Below are 18,810 nucleotides of genomic sequence, written 5' to 3'. Positions count from 1 at the left end.
ACACAGGAAGCTAAATGCTATTTATAAGTTGCTGTCATTCGAGCACAGAATAGCGACGTCACGGTCGAAGATGGTTATTCCGCTTCCTATGGGTCATGCGACTCATGATTATTATTGTTGTTTAGCAGCAAGGCCGCTAAAGCTTTATCTTTGCCTTGCGTTTCCCTTCTGTGTGGTTGTTGGTATTGAAGATGACTCTCAAGTATAAACACGCTCGGTGACATGAGAGTAAAGTAAACAGTATCCAGGCAGAACTCCCACATGTCCACGTGGAAACCAAGTTGTACTGGTTAGCCAAGCTAGTAAGATGTTGTATTAGCTTAATGTACACATTGTGTCATCTGCGTTGAATGCCTGACTGCACATCACATATGTTTTTAAACTTTAGTTCACCGTAGTTTAACACCAGTTTGCACTTGTTTAAGACCAGTTTGGCACCAGTTATCACCAGTTTAGGACCAGTTTAACAGTAGTTTAGCACACGTTTAACTCTAGTGTACCACTTAATTAGCATCAGTTTAAGAGCAATTTAATACTTATATAATACTAATTTGGCGCCAGTTAAACAATAATTTATTACCAGTTTGGCACCAGTTTAACACCAGTATAGCACGGGTTTGCACTAGTTTAACACCAGGTTTAGTCCTGGTTTGGCACGAGTGAAAGAGTAGTTTGGCTCCATTCTACCACTACTTTAGCTGAATGCCACAAATTTAGCACGAGCAACAAAAGTTTAATGCTAGTTTAATACTAGTTGAGTAGGATCAGTTTAAGTAGCACTAGTGCATCACTAGTTGCATGTTTAACACTGGTTAAACACCAGTTAAGATGCATTTCACATCATTTTAGCAACAGTTTAACACAAGTGTACCATTAGCACCAGTTGTAACATTAGCAACAGTTTAATACTAGCTTAACACTTGTTGGTCATGAAAGAGGAATAAAATTATTTGTCCTCTTTGCGTGTTCCAAAATTTGAAGACAGATTTAATGTAAGAAAAAACACCTTTGCAAAAATGATTTTTTAATCTAACAGAGATCTCTGGACAAATAACAGCCTCTAATTCATCACTTAAACAGGTGGGATTCAGAGCGTCGAAATGTGTCTCTTCCGCGTGTACAATGGCTTCTTATAGTTAAAAGACCTCCTCTCTTTTATTTGTAGACAAAACATATCTCTGGGTACTTTTCCATGAGCAGATGGCGAAAACAGAGTCAGGAGTGCGTGTTCGAAACAGATTCTGTTCTCAAGGACCAAATGTGTTTTCGCACAAAGCGCTGAGAAGGAACTTTTTAGACTAAATAGTATGTCCCAGTTTAAGGTCAAATTATACCGAAATCAACACCATCTGCTCTGCACAGGACACAAAACATTTCGACAAGGTTAATATAAAGAATTAAAATGTTAATAATGTGTAACAATGGTTAATATATGAAATGAAGAATTAAAAATGTTATAATATCTATCAGTCACCAGTTTAACACTATCTTATCACCAGTTTAGCACTAGTTTGGGACCAGTTTTAACCCTAGTTTATCACCAGTTTAATGGTAGTTGTAGTGATGTATGCTAGCTAATAGATGGCAGTGTAGCCTGAAGGGAGCAGTGGCCCCCAGAAACATTACAACCATAACATTTGTTTTAACTTACTTAAACTAAGTGCACAAAGTGATCATAGGGGAAAAACAAAAAACAAATATGTTATCATATAGGCTACTCTTCAGAAACTAAAATTCTGCCTTCATCAATTCTTTTTCAACACAAATAAACAAGATGTTAAAGATGATCATGTAACAACAAATATAAAACATAAAACAACATACCAAAAAAAAATCATTTTCAAGTACAATACTGTATGTGTTCATGCAATCAAAGGTGAGATGCTAAGTCACGTGACGTCACATGGTCGAAACACAGGAGGAGAGAGAGGGGGTGGGGGGTGGGCGGGGTTGGTTGTCAGGGAGCAAGTCTGCCTGTGGCTACTGTGACATGCCTGTTATCTTTTTGACCAAACCGCAGCAGTGCATAAAAGAGCCAAACTGAAACTGAACTACTAGATCGTTATTCTAGTGCCAATATCGATACTGACATGGTATCGATAATATCCATATTTGGATCGATCCACCCACCACTAGATTCTAGAAGAGTACAAAAATAAAGTAGCCAGCGGGTGCTAGCATAAAACGGAATGTAAATGCTTCTTCTTTGCACACAAGAATATTACAGTAGTTTAGCACTAGTTTAATAACAGTCTAACCAATGTAATACTAGTTCAAAACTACTTTTGCAACAATTTAACACTAGTAGCACTAGTAGCAACGTAAGCATCAGTTTGACACCTATTTAGCAGTAGTTTACACCAATATAACATGGTTTAAGAACTAGTTTGACAGTTTTTTGACACCAGTTTAGCGTCAGATTAGCACCAATTTAATCCTAGTCTACCATCACGTTTCTTTAGTTAGCATTAGTTTAACGCCTGCTTAGCACCATGTTTTACAACACCGGAGCAGGCTATTTTCAAATCAGTCCAAATCGGAGCTAAAGCGTCTAATTAGAATTTTGTTGTTTAGAAGGAGTGAGTGACGAAACTGGGCTGTACAAGTGCACAGGACAGTTAGCATCTGTGCTAAAATAGGTTCGAGCAAGTGTGCAAAGGAGGATGACGGGCTGGCATAGAATTAGGGCCAGTGCCCTCTTTCTGCCACATCCTTCGGGATCGGAGCGGGGGGAAAAGGAGCACCGGCCGAGGGGATGATTGAAACGTCATCGTAGCTTAGGGTCAGTGCACTTTTTCGGTCAATAGTCATTAAGGTCGACCTGTACGGGCTGACCACATGCGGCAGGACACAGCGTGCACATTTAAGTGTTTGACAGCAGGATAAGACGGCTATTGACGTCAAAAATTCATTTGAACTATTTCTATTAGTTTAACGTTTTTTCCACTTTTGTTAACAAGAGTATGAAAACCTAGAATTTTTTTATTGCACATTTAGAACATAATATAAAATTTATGATTAATCGTGAGTTAACTATTGAAGTAATGCGATTAATTACAATTAAAAAATGTAATCGCCTGATGCGATTAAAGAAAAGATTATTAAAAATTAGGAGCGTCAGGTGATTAAAATCTTTAATCGTAATTAATTGCATGACTTCATGAGTTAACTCACGATTAATCAAAAATGTAATATCTGTTCTAAATGTACAATAAAAAATCTAGGTTTTCATACTCTTGTTCACAGAAAATGGAGAAAAAAAAAGTTAAACTAATAGAAATAGTTAAAATGAATATTTGACGTCTATAGCCGTCAATGGCAGTGAATGAGTTAATGAGTTACAAACATCCAAGTAGGTAAAGAGGGAATGTGAGCAAGTGTGCGAGAGGGCAGGACAAAGAAGAAGAATGGAGTGTGGTTGTGCGCCTCATGGTGGAACTGGTGGTCTAATCTCATCTCATTTTTGGAATGTCTTCTTGTTTTGGTTGAAGTAGCAAGATTAAGGGCAGAATGATTTTTTTTAAATATTGTAATTGCTTTTTTTTACTGTCAAGCGTGTGATTGCAATTTAATATCCGATAATTTTTTGAAGGTCCTTATCCCATGTTTTAAAAAAATATATATATTTTTTTTACAAATACAGCAAGTTAAAAAGTATTACACGAAACAATATCCAATTCATGATTAACTCATTCACTGCCATTGACGGCTATAGACGTCAAAAATTCATTTGAATTATTTCTATTAGTTTAACATTTTTTCCCACTTTTGTTAACAAGATTATGAAAACCAAGATTTTTTTTTTAATTGTACATTAAGAACAAATGTAAAATTTGTGATTAATCGTGAGTTAACTAGTGAAGTCATAACAATTAAATACAATTAAAAAATGTAATCGCCTGACACACCAAATTTTTAATAATCTTTTCTTTTCTTATTTTTTTTTTTACATCAGGTGATTAACATTTTTAATTGTAATCAATCGCATGACTTTAATAGTTCTAGGTTTTCATATTCTTGTTCACAAAAGTGGAACAAATTTTAAACTAATAGAAATGGTTAAAATGAATTTCTGACGTCTACAGCCGTCAACGGCAGTGAATGAGTGAAGTATTATACATAAATCTTTTGGTTTTATAGGTTAGGTGGTAAGAATGTCAGCATGTTTATGTGTGCACAAAAGTATTGGGACACATCTCACTCACTTCTTGTCCCAATACTTTTGTAAATACAGCGGTACGAGCGAGCTTTGGATTCTCAGATTTTATTTTTTATATTTTAATGACTATTTTACTTTATAGTGCTACTTATCTTACAACAACAATAATGGAAGTGATGACTGGAATTTCAATTGATTTCAATGGGGAAAGTGGAGTAGATATGCGAGTAAACATGGTTACCAGTTTGTATGTCAGGGTGCTCTTATACAGTGATGTGTGAGTGTGTGATATGCGCGCTTAGCGTGTGAAGTACAGTACAATGTCCGTGTTCTTAATATGCCGGCAAAGGCCAATGTGGTGGATGCCTGCGGGCGCGCACAATGGGCAGATTGTCCCGGGACGGAAAAGTAGGACAGCCGTCTCTCCAGGAAGTAAACAGATCCTAGTTCACTTCAGCCTATAAGATAGGACCACTATTACTCTGTATCGCGCTATGGTGTGTATGTGTGTGTGTGTGTGTGACCTGTGACCGCATGCGTACGTGTGCATGCGTTTGTGAGAAGGAGTGTGGAGGGAATTCAATCTTTGTTGGTAGCATTTTGTCCCCAAAAATGTAGCACATAGCAATCAGCTATTGTTTTAATTATTACTTAAAACAACTACACAACAATATATATATATATTTTTTTTAAATTGATTTTTTCTTAATTGTATCTAATTCTTAGAAAAAGTCTTTTTTATTGTTTGTATTTTATTTATTTATTTTTTTTTCACTTTTTAAATTGGATCTTTTTTTATTTGGTTGTCCCTGGTCTCATTTGTTTATTTTTTTAAATGTATTTTGTGTAATTTGTTTTTTAACCTTTTATAATAAATATACATTTGTATTTTTATTTATTTATTTATTTTAACTTTATTTATTTTATGCATTTGCGTTTTATGCGTCTTTATTTTTTTACATTTGTATTTATGTAATGTGGACATTATCACACTAATTCTCATATACAGTATACAGTATATTATATACTATATGCGTAGTGAGCAGCTCGTTTTAATTAGAGGCATGTTTTTTTGGGGGTTGTTGCTTTTATTGACCTTATTTTTATTTGACTATACTTCATTACAGTATATTAGGTTGTCTCCTCTCACCTTTATCTTGCTTTAGTTGCTGTGCGCCCTCATGTGGCATACATTGCAACTGCACCCAATTGTGTGTTTTCAGTGTGGCAGGGATTATCTCTTTCTCTGCAATGAGCTGTAAGTGAGCAGATGGTGTTCTGTTTTTATTTTGCTGACTTCAGTCCGACCGGTTCTTTGTTTTATTGCACAGGAATTACTTTTTGTAATTTAAGAGTGTAAGTCAGTATGTGAAATTGAGCAGACTACCACTGTGATCAAGAATAAACTACAGTAGCACACTAACCCTGTGGTAAAAAAAATAAAACATGTAGGTTTAAATAATTAATTTAATAATATTGTAAGACACTGCAGCATTTTGCACAATATGAACTTTAGTATTGTACAGCGATAAAAAGCATGAAAATGAAAAGTAACTGGCAAATTCATGATACAATTAAAATGTATTACACATTAAAGTTAAATATAAACCGTCCGTACCTAAATAAAGGTTTAAAAACAGACAGTTTAAAAAGACTAAATGCAAAATGATTGCAGTAAAAGTTAAATACAACTGAACTGTAATTAAGCCACGATTCTTTCACATACCAGTAGAGGGAGCCGGCGTACCAGACTGAGAATCACTGGAGTACAGTACAGTGAGTCAATTACTGCACGTAATACAGTACATACTACATGCTGTGACTTAAAGAACGGTTTAATGGATTTATTATTGGTATTATTCATGGTTTATTTTATTATTGTTTATATTTTATGATTTAATTATTATTAGATTTAATCAACTGATATTCGATATTTAAAAATCAACAAAAAACTGCAGATTTTTGCCAAGAGTTTATTTTTTTATATAAATTAACACTTCACAAGATAATAATAATAAATATTCTTCTTATTATTATTAAAAATAGTGACATTCAACACCCCCACAAAAATCTTCCCAAAAAATTTGAAAAAAATTATATATATATAAAATTAAAGGTGTTAGAAAAAATCGATTCGGCAATATATAGCAATATTACAGCGCGCAATTCTCGAATCGATTCAATATTAGGCCGAATCGATTTTTAAACATCAATTTTTTATGGGAATATTCAACAAAACCTTTTACTTAGCATAAAAGAATGTAATATTAATGGAACATTAAGCCTTAATATTTGATTTCAGTGCTGTTCAAACATGAAACAGACTGCAACCTAATTTCTAGATAAATAAATACATTTCCATACAAATCTTACAGTGAACATGTACAAGTTAACTGATTAGTAATTTCTAAATTTGAGTTTTTAAAAAATCGCAATAATCAATTTAAAGATTCTTATCGGGATTAATTGAATCGAATCGTGACCTATGAATCGTGATACGAATCTAATCGCCAGGTACTAGGCTATTCACACCCCTAATATATATATATATATATATATCAAATTAATCGGTTATTAGAAATATTAGAAAAATCCATATTTTTCAGGCCCTAATTATTATTTTTGTTATAAAAAAAAAAAAAGGTTTCTGTATTCTTCCAGATGTGGCACACGTGCATGTGTTTTCCAGTAAGTGTGTCCCAGTTATTATTCTGACACTAATGAAAGGATTGCTCCTGACTCACTGACTCAAGCGGCGAGGTCGCGTGATGTAAATATTGTCGGCGATAAAGAGACAAACGGCTTCCTGAACGTGAGTCCCGGACAAACGCTTTCATTGTCACATGGCCGCAGGAAGTGACGGCGTGGCGTGGACAGGAAGTGGAGCTGTGAAAGGTGCAGCGGCAGGAAAGCGCCGGCGTTGCTACTGGAAAGATGACTAAAGCCCCGCCGTTTATTTTCATTCTCACAAGAAAGGCGAGAGGACAGGGGAAGTTTTCGGGGGATTTAGTGTTACAGTATTTATAGCAACAGATGCCATTAATAGGAACTGCGGACTATCCCGGAACGTCACTCCCTTAAACTACTAAAATAAAATAAAAACAATCTTAGTGTACAGGCAAAGTTCCCGTAAAGTGAAAATAACAGCAAATGGCAAAATGGCCACAATAGGCGGAGTTTGCAATATTGAACAGAATATTTAACAAGGCTCACATTTTAGCAGTCGTAACAGTCAGATAAAATGAAAAATGACTTAAGCAACAATACAACCAAAACAAAGGCAGCTTATCCTCTTGATTGTACAGTATTGAAGATGTTTTATGTCACTGATCAGCAGTCAATTCTTTTTTTTTTTTTTTCAAATTACTGAATCAAGTGGAGCTGTTTTCAAAATATGCTTTTTTCACTTATTAAATAAAATGTAAGTTTTTAAATGTGTTTTTTTCTTCTTCAATGTAATACAATTTAATGTAATTCCATCCTTATTTTAAATATATTGTTTATGCTGCAGTCCAGGTTTAGATTACTTCAGTGTATTGGCTTTTAATTAAATTCGTAGCATCGCATTTAATTAATTTTATTTTATTTTGTTAAATTGCCAACATGTTTTTGCATTCCATTAAAAAAAAAAATCATTTTATTTGATTCCATTTTTGGACAATATAACAATGTATTTTTTTTTCTAAAGACAATTAAATACATTTATTTAAAAGTTAATGTTTTTAGTATTTTTGAATTTTATTTTCGGAATATCGTGTATTTATTTTTGAGGCTATTTTGAAAATATATATGCTAAAAGTTATCATTTCAGTAAAATAATAGTATTTTACTTTTTTAATGTGTTCAATTTTCAATGAATTTGATTATTTTTGGACTACAGTGCAATTTATATAATTTTATTTTGAAAAATCATTAATAATTATTATTAAAATTGTATTTAAAATCTGGTTTATTATATTGTTTCTATTATTTCTATTGCTATTATATTGTATTCAATGTTGTTTTTTTATAAATATAAAACTAATATTTATTACGCATTCTTTATTGTATTTTATGTTACTATCAAGGCCGCCCACCCCTCCTCCTCCAGCTCCCCTTATCAGCTAAACGTGGGTCTTAATGATTGGTCTCCCGCATGAGCAGTTACAAGTGGAGGGAAACGTGCGGTCAAGCGTCTAAACGCTCTGACGCTTGTTTACTGCGTCCGGCTGAGCGTGGGATTACGTAACGGTGGGGGGGGGGGGGGGGGTGCTGGGTTGGCGGGGCGCCACCACCCCCTTGAGGGGGGGTCTGACGCTCAGGATGTGTCGCCTCACATCGCCATCATATCGGGGTTAGCATTTAAATTGTAATGGAGGCCTGAGGCTGTGTGTCAGAGACTGACCTGCACAAACAGTATTGTGCAAAAGTTTTGGGACACCATAAACTTTGTTGTCCAGCCTGGTCAATGTACCACTTGGGGTACGCAGGCTCCCTCTAGTGCACCGGGAAAGAGTCACTACAGTACTTTCAGTTGCATTGAACTTTTTAGGACAATACAATTGCCTTTAATCTTAATAACAGTTTGTTTTAAACTTTTAAGTCCAACTTTGGTCTCTTTGAAGTGGTCCCAATGGCATACTGGCAGCCACATGGGACTCCGTCTTGGAGCCTCCTCCAATGCATTCCTTATAATTTGCTCTCACTTTCATTGTAGAGCGCCACGGATGACGGCGTTTGACGGCGTCGTAGCCGGCGCCACTTGGCAGTGGGCTGAGCTTCCTATTGTGATGATGAGTAAGCTTCCCCTGCCTGTCTAAAAATATTTTTTCAATGATCAACGGCAACACCTTTCCCAGAATCACTCCCATTTGTAGCATAACTCGCGTGGGAAGGCGGTCCGTGATGCCATGTCCATATTTTTCATATTAGCACTTGAGATGCCATTATGTATACTTGTACAGTATTTGCTAAGTGAAATTGTTTTTTGTGTTCAAATACATTTATGATGTGTTTAAAAAGTGTGTTTTAATGAGTTTAACTTTGTTTGAAGGGCGTGGGAGTGATTAAACGGTTTATAAAAATGTATTTATGTCGTCTGTCTATATGGTGGCAGGTGGGTCTGGAACTTATTCCCCCACGATAAATAGATGTTCACTGTAGCCTAACCCTAGTTTAACACAAATCTAAGCTTAGTTTAGGACCAGTTAAACATTAGTTACTAGGGGTGGGAATCTTTGAATGTCTCACGATTCGATTCAATTACGATTTTTGGGCCTGCGATTCGATTCAGAATTGATTTTCGATTAAGGACGATTTTTGATTCAAAATGATTTGATTGACAATGATTTTTGTGCAAGGAATTGTAATGATCTACTCAAGACGAACTCCCTAATGCTAATTAGCACGCTACTCGCGGCACTTTTATCACTCAAAAAAACGGCTTCACGCTGGAAAAAAAAAAGTTTTATTGGAATAACTTAATCGTGCCTTTTTCCTTCTACACTCTAATGTGGCTACAACTTAGCACTGCACCTCAATGGCCAAACCGGGTTCAACATGAACAGCGCTCCAAATAAAGGCACACACTGACAAAGACAAGACAGCATAAAATAATTTAACCCCTAGGCGTTATTGTGACCATTTTGGGGCTTTTTGTTGGTTCTGACCAAGCCATTTCAAAATAAAATACTGCCCACGGGAAAATCGATTTTGGGACATTTAAAATCGATTCTGAATCGTACTAAATGAGAATCGCGATTCTTATGATAATCGATTTTTTGGCACACCCCTAATTAGTTACCATTAGAAATAGAAGCAATGCCCTTAGACAGAGCAACATTTTAATTATATAACCATTAAGTATGTCATATAATTAAGAAACACATTAGCTACATTTACTCAAGTGAGTTTTTGGATAAATTGTACTTGTCAGAGTATTTTTAATGCAATATACTGTTTACTTGAGTATTTCATTTCAGAAACACTACTTTTACTATGCTCCTTGAGCTACATTTCACTAATCTCTACCTGGTGAGTCTATGAGTATATTGAAGTTAAAGTGATATTGTTGGGCACATTCTTAATTTATTTTTTGCCTATATTAACGTTCATGCTGATTTATACAAATACATCTAACGCTAGTTACCAGTTACTCAGTACTTTAGTAGTTTTTATTTTATTTATTATGAATCTCTAGGACTAACTAATGTCGTTGTCTATCGAAAACCACTATTTTGGGAATTTGCGCTTTACTTTGAAAGGCGGATCTCTTTGCTTCCGGCGTGTTTTGTGTTGTTTGACGGACGGATTCGGCAAACAACCGAAGGAGGGGAAGAAAAAGTAGTGAAGAAGAAGGAGGGGCGGGCAGGAGGGAATGGAATGGAGGGGGCAGCTCGGCCAGAGAGACACACAGTGCGAATTGTCGCGGGCTCCAGGGAAGTAGTAGTAGAAGTGACGGTGGAGGAGGTGGGGGGCACAAGAAGGAAGCGGGATAACGAGTCGACCTTCTCCGAGTTGTTAGGAAGACCCCCGCGAACGTAGACCCTCTCTCGTGGCCGCGGTCCGACAGCCTCCGCCGCCCAATGAATGGAGTTGCCTTCTGCCTTGTTGGAATACCTCCCTACTCCTCCGAGCTGCACGTAAGTGAACGCCGCGTTGTGCTGTGTTGTGCGCGGAGTAGGGCGAGGTGGAGTTAGCGGTGTGAGCGCGTCCGTCCCTCCAGGGCGAGCCGCCGAGCTGAGCGGGATTCCTAAGCCGATTAACAGCAAGTTTACCTTAACACGTAGACGGCAACTTTTGTGTGTTGAAGCTTTTGTCGTAGCATTTTGGGCGCCAAATATTGTGAAGTCCGACGACAATTGAACGCAGCACCGGCCGGAGGGACGCAGGGGGAATGGGCGAGTCTTTTGTCCGAGGCTCGATGCTGCATGTTGGGGAGGGCGGATGGGCTCGGCTCGGCTTGGCTGCCTGTCAGTCCGAGCGGGACGTCCCGACTCGGGATGCGGTGAAGCGTGATGGCGCGGGCCTAATTTCGGCGTGCTTTAAACGATATGCTGACACGACGTCAAATAGTCGTTAATGTAAAGATGACAAAAGCCAACTGCGTGGTGGTGGTGGTGGTGACGTCACACCAACTGACAAGATGGGAAAAGTGCGACCGAACAGTCAACGTCACAAGATCTTCTTGTGAGTTTGCTGTCTCCTAAATAGCACCACGACTGTAAGTCGGAGCCTCTGAAGTGGGTTTGTGACTTTGTAGCATCCTCTTTCATTAGCGCACTTATGTTCCTTTAAATTCCTCTCATCCTGAAAAGGCGTTTTTCCATCTTCTGCACGCGTGTTCTGCTCATTTCCACCCTCTGGCTGTTTAAGAAGCTCTTTTGTGGTTTTGTCACGTTTTAGGGGAAAAAAACCCCCACACACATACAAGAGTCATGGCTGCGCTTCCTGTCCCATCACAACATCTTCGGTGTCGCCATGGTGATTTTCTTCTGATGTCACCAGAGTGGCTGTATGTAAACATTATTTTCATTGGTCTACCTTGGGGACATTTTAGTCTTGGGAACGTTCTGGTACATGTTTACATTCTAGTAGAATTTGAGGCCATTATGATCCATTTTAGAGACATTGTTGTTTACTTTAGGAACATTCTTAAAATTTTGACGCACTTTCCGGACATTCTGGTGATTTGAGTTATGATCAACTTTGAGGATATCTACATTATGATCCTCGTTGGGGGACTTTCTAGTCCTCTAGAGGACCATTCTGGTTTACTTATGATCATTTTTGGACATTCTGGTCAACTTTAGATTTGGGTCTACTTTTGACCAATCTGAACGAGTTCGGGAGCTTTCTGGTATATTATTGAACATTCTTCTCCACAGTAAGGTCATTCTGGTCCACTTTGAAGAATTGCTTCTTCCAGTACACATTCACTTCTGTTCCAGACAACGACACACATTCATTTGTTTCTTTCACGCAGAGACCTTGAGAAATTGCAGTATCTGTCCTGCCTTTCATACAGAACACAGTGAAGTTGGAATATTGCCGATTATGCTGTTTTGACAAGTTTATGTAAATGTGGACTGTTTGTGAACACCACAAGTGTTAAAACACACACACGCACGTACGCGGCTGAGGTCTCGTGCAGGAATGCGAGTGTTGTGTCATGGCGAGAAAGTGGCAGAGGTGCGACAGCGTGAGAAGCTTTGACAGTCGTCAGCTTGTGCACTCACAAATACATGCTGTAATATGTTAATATGGTTCTTTCCTTGATAAACAAAAACCAGTTATGAGAGTTTTGCGGGGTGATTATCATCGAGATTCACCGCCGTCCTCTCTGCCCATATGCATTGACAAAAACTGTCATTTCTATTGTTTTAGCATCACCCATCTATCTAGTATTTCTGGTTTGAATTTGGTAAATGAAAATTCTTGGCGAGAACGACCCATGGAAATTGCCAAGATGAGCCCTAAATGGCAGACTTTTCTGTATACTTTCAGGCATGGCTACTTGAGACTGCACTCACGACTAGGGAAGTCCCGATCCTATACTCGGTATCAGCTCCTGATCCGGCTCATTTATGAGTATCGGAGAGAATTGGATTTAGTCTCAAGATGGGACCGATACAGTTTCTCGTGTTTTTTTTTTGCTGTCGACGCGCTTTACGGCTGCTGTAAATCATAATGCCAACGTGTCACTACAACAAAACGAAAATCAAGCAGCGACATGCAATTCCTTAAAACATGCGTTTTCCCGTTGAGGAACCAGCTGAGCTCACTTAAATACTACAGATTGGATTCGTTACTTACAAAACAATCATCTGGACCGGTTTAATATTTACAAGGTGGCAAAGACTTGCAGAAATATTTCCAAGAAGAGAAAGGCTACTTCGAAATGGTGACAACTGACAAGTCCAAGAAAATAACACAGAGGATTGTCAAATTCATTGCTTTAGATCAGTGGTGTCCAAACTCGGTCCTCGGGGGCCGGTAGTCCCGCAGGTTTTGGATATTTCTCTCCTCCAACACAGCTGAAGCTCATCAGCAAGCTCTGCATAAGCATGATAACGACCTTGTTGATTGGAACAGGTGCGTTGGAGCAGGGAAACCTCAAAAACCTGCAGGACTACCGGCCCTCGAGGACCGAGTTTGGACACCACTGCTTTAGATGTTCAAACAGTGGAAAACACTGGCTTTCATTGTCTAATAGACTTTTTGGAGTTGCTTCCTTTTGAGCAATACTACTGCTATACAGTAGGGATACACGATAATGCTTTTTTTTTTAACCGATACAGATAAACCAATAATTTGTAATAATAAATAAATTGAGTGCCAATGACGATAATTGATATGTAAGCCGATAATTGTTTGCCACAACAGATGGAGCAACGCGGCAAGTCTATTATTTTTGGTGGATTTCTTTATTATCTGGTTTATTTGTATGACGTCAAATTGGTCAATAACTGCCTATAATTATCGGCCACCAATATTAACATGCATCCCTGCTATACAGCAATCCTTTCAATCCAAATATGAATCCGAACACTCATTAGGGTTGAAGTAGAAAATTAAAAAAAATTTAAAAAAAAAAAAGGATCGGATCGGTATCAGAAAGAGAACACCTTAAAAATATGGGATCTGATTGGAAGCCAAAAAATCTTGATCAGAACATCTCTAATCTGTCATGACATACACACACACCCCTTCTATTCTCTTGGATAAGTCCTTTCTTTCTAAGACTGCTGTGGCAAAAATCACCCAAAATGGCTGACTTTCCGGTCTCTTCAGGCATGGCTTCTTGAGACATACTCATGATAGACATGTTTCCTAAATGTCACGTTTCTAAAGTCAAATTAGCTTCAGGAGCTGAATTTTCAACCCAAAAATGTGTTACTAGAATTTTTTTTCAAGTCAGCAAAGAACCGCTAGAAAATGAGCCTAAAATGTCAGCTTCAAATCCAGAAAGCAGTCTTCACGTGTCTTTTCAAACATGGCTCCTTGAGACCCTTTTTATGGGTGTCTGTCCAGTCATGATAAACATGCCTAGCAAGTTTCATGTTGCTAAGTGAAACTCTATCTCCTGACAAGAGAGAGAGAATCTGGATTGAGATGTCCATAAAAGCACTCCCTGGTTTCCCGTCATCCGCGCCCCGCTGCAGCATCAGTGCAGCCACGCCCTGCTCGCCAACGCCTGGCTGCAAAAAGCCTCTATTGATCCAACCTGCCAGGCCTTGTGCGGATGGGTGCGCTCCTGGAAAGGACCACACTCCACAAAACACGACTTAAATAAAGTCGTATTGAATTTATTTGTGGACACACACACACAGTCAGTTTGTTTGCAGCTCTGTTATTGTCCTTGGTCTGCGGTGTTTGCACGGGGAGGTCCTTGACACCAGCTGGCGTTGCGGTCGTGCCGAAGGACATCCGTCGTCATCGAGTCCACCGTGTTGACTCGTGGCGAGCGGCCATTGTTGTTGTTGCGCGGCTTTGCGAAGCTGCTAATGGCGGCGCATCGATTCATAAGCGAGACTTTTTTTGTTTTTTTTATTCCCATTGAAGTCCCATGAATAAATTAACATTCCCTTGTTTGTTCCCATTGCCGACGTGCTTGAGAGATGATGCTATTCCATATATTCCGGAAAGCAGGACAGGTCTGGTCTTGTTTAGGAGTGTGGACTTGACTGTTGCATTGTGTGTGCATGTGCGCGTGTTGATATCGACCCAAAGCCAGCCCTCTGGCCCTGCTGCTGTAGAGGCAGAAGGGGAACCCTCAGTCGCTGGGGTTAAGTGGGGGCCACCGTCATCCATTGGGAGGACAGCACGGTGGACGACTGGTTAGCTCAGACTGCAGAGGTTGTGGGTTCAAATCTGAGCTCTGGCCTTCTTGTGTGCAGTTTGCATGTTCTCCATGTGCCTGTGTTGGTTCTCTCTGGGTATTCTGGTTTGCTCCTATATTCCAACAACATGCATGGTAGGTAGGGGTGTGCCCAAAAATCGATTCTCATAAGAATCGCGATTCTCATTTAGTACGATTCAGAATCGATTTGAAATGTCCCAAAATCGATTTTATTTATATTATTTTATACTGTCTTCCCTTTGTTTATGTCTGCCTTTATTGGGAGCGCTGTTAATGTTGTACCCGGTTTGGCCACTTAGGGGCAGTGTGGTTCCACGTGGTCTAATACACTGTTAAGTTGTAGCCACATTAGAGAGTAGAAGGAAAAAGTCACGATCAAGTTATTCCAATAAAAGTTGTTTTTTTGCCGTGGGAGCCGTGCTATTGAGTGATAAAAGTGGCACGAGTAGCGCGCTAATTAGCATTAGCGAGTCAGACTGGAGTAGATCATTACAATTCCTTGCACATCTATAGATTGAAGCAAAAATCATTGTCAATCAAATCATTTTGAATCAAAAATCGTTCCTAATCAAAAAACGATTCTGAATCGAATCGCAGACCCAAAAATCTGAATCGAATCGTGAGACATTCAAAGATTCCCACCCCAAATGGTAGGTTAATTGAACACTCTAAATTGTCCATTGGTGTGATTGTGAGTCAGTGTGAATGGTTGTTCGTCTATGTGTGCCCTGCCATTGGCTGGGAACCATTTCAGGGTATACCCCGTCTACTGGCCAAAGCCAGCTGGGATAGGCTCCAGCACGCCCGCGACCCCAGTGAAGTTGTATTGAATATAAGAGAATATTGTGTTCTCCTTTGGAGACATTGTAAATAATGAGACCAAATGTTTATTGTCTGCTACTGCTGCAAATGGTTTGAGTACAAAAAGGTAAGAACAGCTGTCTATTCATTGGTTGGGCCCTGGAAACTACTGGTGGCCCGGTTGGCCCAGCATCACTGAACCTGACCTGGCCTGACAGTCACGTACACTGTAAAAAAAGAATTGTTGAACCAATTCACAATTACAAATTGAATTGTTGACCTACTTGAAAAAAATCGCTTCAAGTGGTAACACTCGATTGAATTAAGTTAGTCCAAAGTAAATATATTAAGTTTAATTACTTATGAGTTCATTAAACTCAATAATTTGTATTAACTTAATTCAGGTGAATATATAATACTTGAAGCTATTTTTTTTTAAGTTGGTCAACAATTTAAGTTAGTTCATCAATTCTCTTTTTAGAGTGTAGTGGCCCGGGGGCCGTTGGGCCACTGTTAATGCTTTGGGCCATTTTAACACATTGGTCTACTTTGAGGATATTTTCTTCCACTTCAGGTGCTTTCTGTTCCGCACTTTAAATACAGTTGGGTCAAATGTAACCCAATTATGGATAATAAAAAAAAGAAAAAGGACCTATCCACTTTATGGGTCAATTTGACCCAACTTTCTGGGTTGTTTTATACAAAATTACCCAATTTTTTGACCCAAGTAAAGGATCTGATGAATATTTATGAGTTGTTTTACACTAAAAGACCAATTTCTTGACTCAAAGTTGGGTCAAATTGATCCAAGTATAGGATCGGTCCATTTTTGACCCAAAGTTGGGTTATTTTTGACCTAACTGCTTTTAGAGTGCACTGTGAGGAGACTGGTTTACTTCGAGGACTTTCCGGTGAAAACCCCCTCTAGGCTTTTTAGGAGCACCACGGTCTGAACTGGAATGTCAGCAGAGGAGGGTGAGGAGGAGGAAGAGGGAATGAAGAGAATCCCAATGAGTCATGGCGAGAGAATGATGCCCACAAAAACACGAATGGAACAGGTTGGGAGTTTGTGCTGCAAGACCAGCAGACAAGTCAAGGAAGGGACGCTACAAATGTTCTACTCTTGTTGTTGTTCTTTGCAGACTATTGGCAGTCAGTGTCATGGGATAGAGATCAGCGGGAAGCTAACAAAAGCCACAGAGAAGCTAGCACAAGCAGCTGCATCACAATGCCGCCATTGTTTACATTCTCAAAAGTGCTCACATTATACTGTTTGTGCCCTTTTCGGTTTGGCGCCCGCATCCGGATGCGTCATCTTTTAACGGTAGCTTACATATTTTTTCGAGCAGAATCTCGTCGTGGAATGGTGGACAAATTGTGTCTGATATAGCAGATGTTCAAAGTAGAGCAGAGTGTTTCACTATTGGGGCTTTCCCAGAAGCCTGGTTTCACACCGAGATGGCTTTGCTTGGCCCCTAGTGGGCGCTTTTTCATTAGACGATTTTGGGGCCGAGCGATTACAATGGAACCGCATATCGGAACCATCTCGAAGGTGGTCCTGAAATGCAGGCAGTCTGAGGTTCGAATGGGGCCGTATCGCCGTTATCATATGATTGGCTTACGGCGATGCAGCGAGCCGTTTGTGCGTGAAATCAATATTTCACTTATTCATTCATGGATACATTTGACATATGGTTGAGCGTTGTTGTGAAGTACAATGTGTATAACGTATAAACTAGGGAAACACGATAATGATCGGAACAATAGTTATCAGACCGATATTGGGGGGGAAATCATTTCTTTCGTTCTGATTAGATGAAAATTAGACAGATATTGAAAGGCTCCTCAAAAGCACTAGTGTTGGCCTGCTTACTGTCACTTTAACAGCTCAAGCTTCATGACGTAGGAGGCAATATTGCGCGCTGCCCACGACTTCGAAAGTACAGTGAGCCATTTGTCAACACTTGGTGACTGAAAAAAAAAAAATCAGGTCATACCACATGATGCCCAAATATGACCCACTACATACCAGTTTTTACATACTGTAGTTGTGAGACCGTACAAACCTGATAGATGCTCCCATGGGTTCCTGACTGCCTTGTGGCTGATACAAACTCCAGTCTTTCATTGTGTTTCACAATAAAAGTCTCAAATTAGTTTTTTCGTTTTGGTTGCGCCATCCAATAATTCATAAAATGGGCATCATCGGACAAACGTATCCATCAAGGACCCTTTATTCATAAGCTGCAACAACAGCTATATTTGTAGTTCACCACAAAAAAAAAGGTATCGTGAGAAAAATATCATACATCCTTAATACGGATGGTTATTTCTCGACAGCTTAGACTGGATTTTTTTGTCTACATATACAGCTGGGTGCCTGTTGTAATGGAAAAGCAACAGAGGCCATGTGGTGTGTTGTTTAGGGCTAATGGAAAAGCGGCATATGTGAACTTTGTGCCCAAAGTAGGGATGCTCCGATCCACGATTTTCATTACGGATTCGATACCGATACATTGTGTTCGGTATCTGCCGATATCGATCCATACTAAATTGTCTTTGCACTAGTCCTCCTAATAATATTCAATACCTTTCCCAAAACATTAAATGCTTTTAGATGTTCTTTAAAGTCTTGGAAATATTTTTTGAACATTTATTGGAGTATGATTTTCATTCAATATTTTCAATACATGTATAGAATGTAGGGCTTAAAGTACTCCGGCACGGTGCCGGATTTCCAGCGTACGAGCCACTAGTGCAATGACAAATCCAGCAAAGTAAACAGTTTACATGTAGGGAATATTTGACACGTCTGGCAAAACAACGCCAATGCGGAGAGAAGGGCAACTTCAAAATAAACCTTCCCATACCAAGTAATATGTGGAGCACAATACCAATGGATGCATTTTAGGGGTGGGAATCTTTGAATGTCTCACGATTCAATTTAGATTTTTGGGTCTGCGATTCGATTAAGAAATATTTTCTTATTTAAAAGAATTTGATTGACAAT

The 18,810-nt window shown here is 38.9% G+C and overlaps 1 protein-coding gene across 2 annotated transcripts in view; it reads left to right on the top strand.

Annotated features, from left to right (window-relative positions):
• The window catches only part of arhgap23a (Rho GTPase activating protein 23a), a 72,647-nt gene that overhangs the window by 1,933 nt on the left and 51,904 nt on the right, over positions 1 to 18,810 (top strand). The window contains exon 1 of one of the 2 annotated variants that reach the window (XM_077556678.1): positions 10,505 to 10,779. The exons of the other annotated variant lie outside the window; for it this stretch is intronic. Coding sequence (XP_077412804.1) covers positions 10,723 to 10,779 — 57 coding nt within the window. The 5' untranslated portion in view covers positions 10,505 to 10,722. Of the gene's footprint in view, positions 1 to 10,504; positions 10,780 to 18,810 lie in introns of those variants that run through there. 2 annotated transcript variants of the gene reach the window in all.

Source organism: Vanacampus margaritifer, chromosome 2, assembly GCF_051991255.1.
Source record: "Vanacampus margaritifer isolate UIUO_Vmar chromosome 2, RoL_Vmar_1.0, whole genome shotgun sequence".
NCBI lineage: Eukaryota > Metazoa > Chordata > Actinopteri > Syngnathiformes > Syngnathidae > Vanacampus > Vanacampus margaritifer.
The sequence above is the reverse complement of the archived record's forward strand: the minus strand, read 5'-3'. Positions and strand labels throughout refer to the sequence as shown.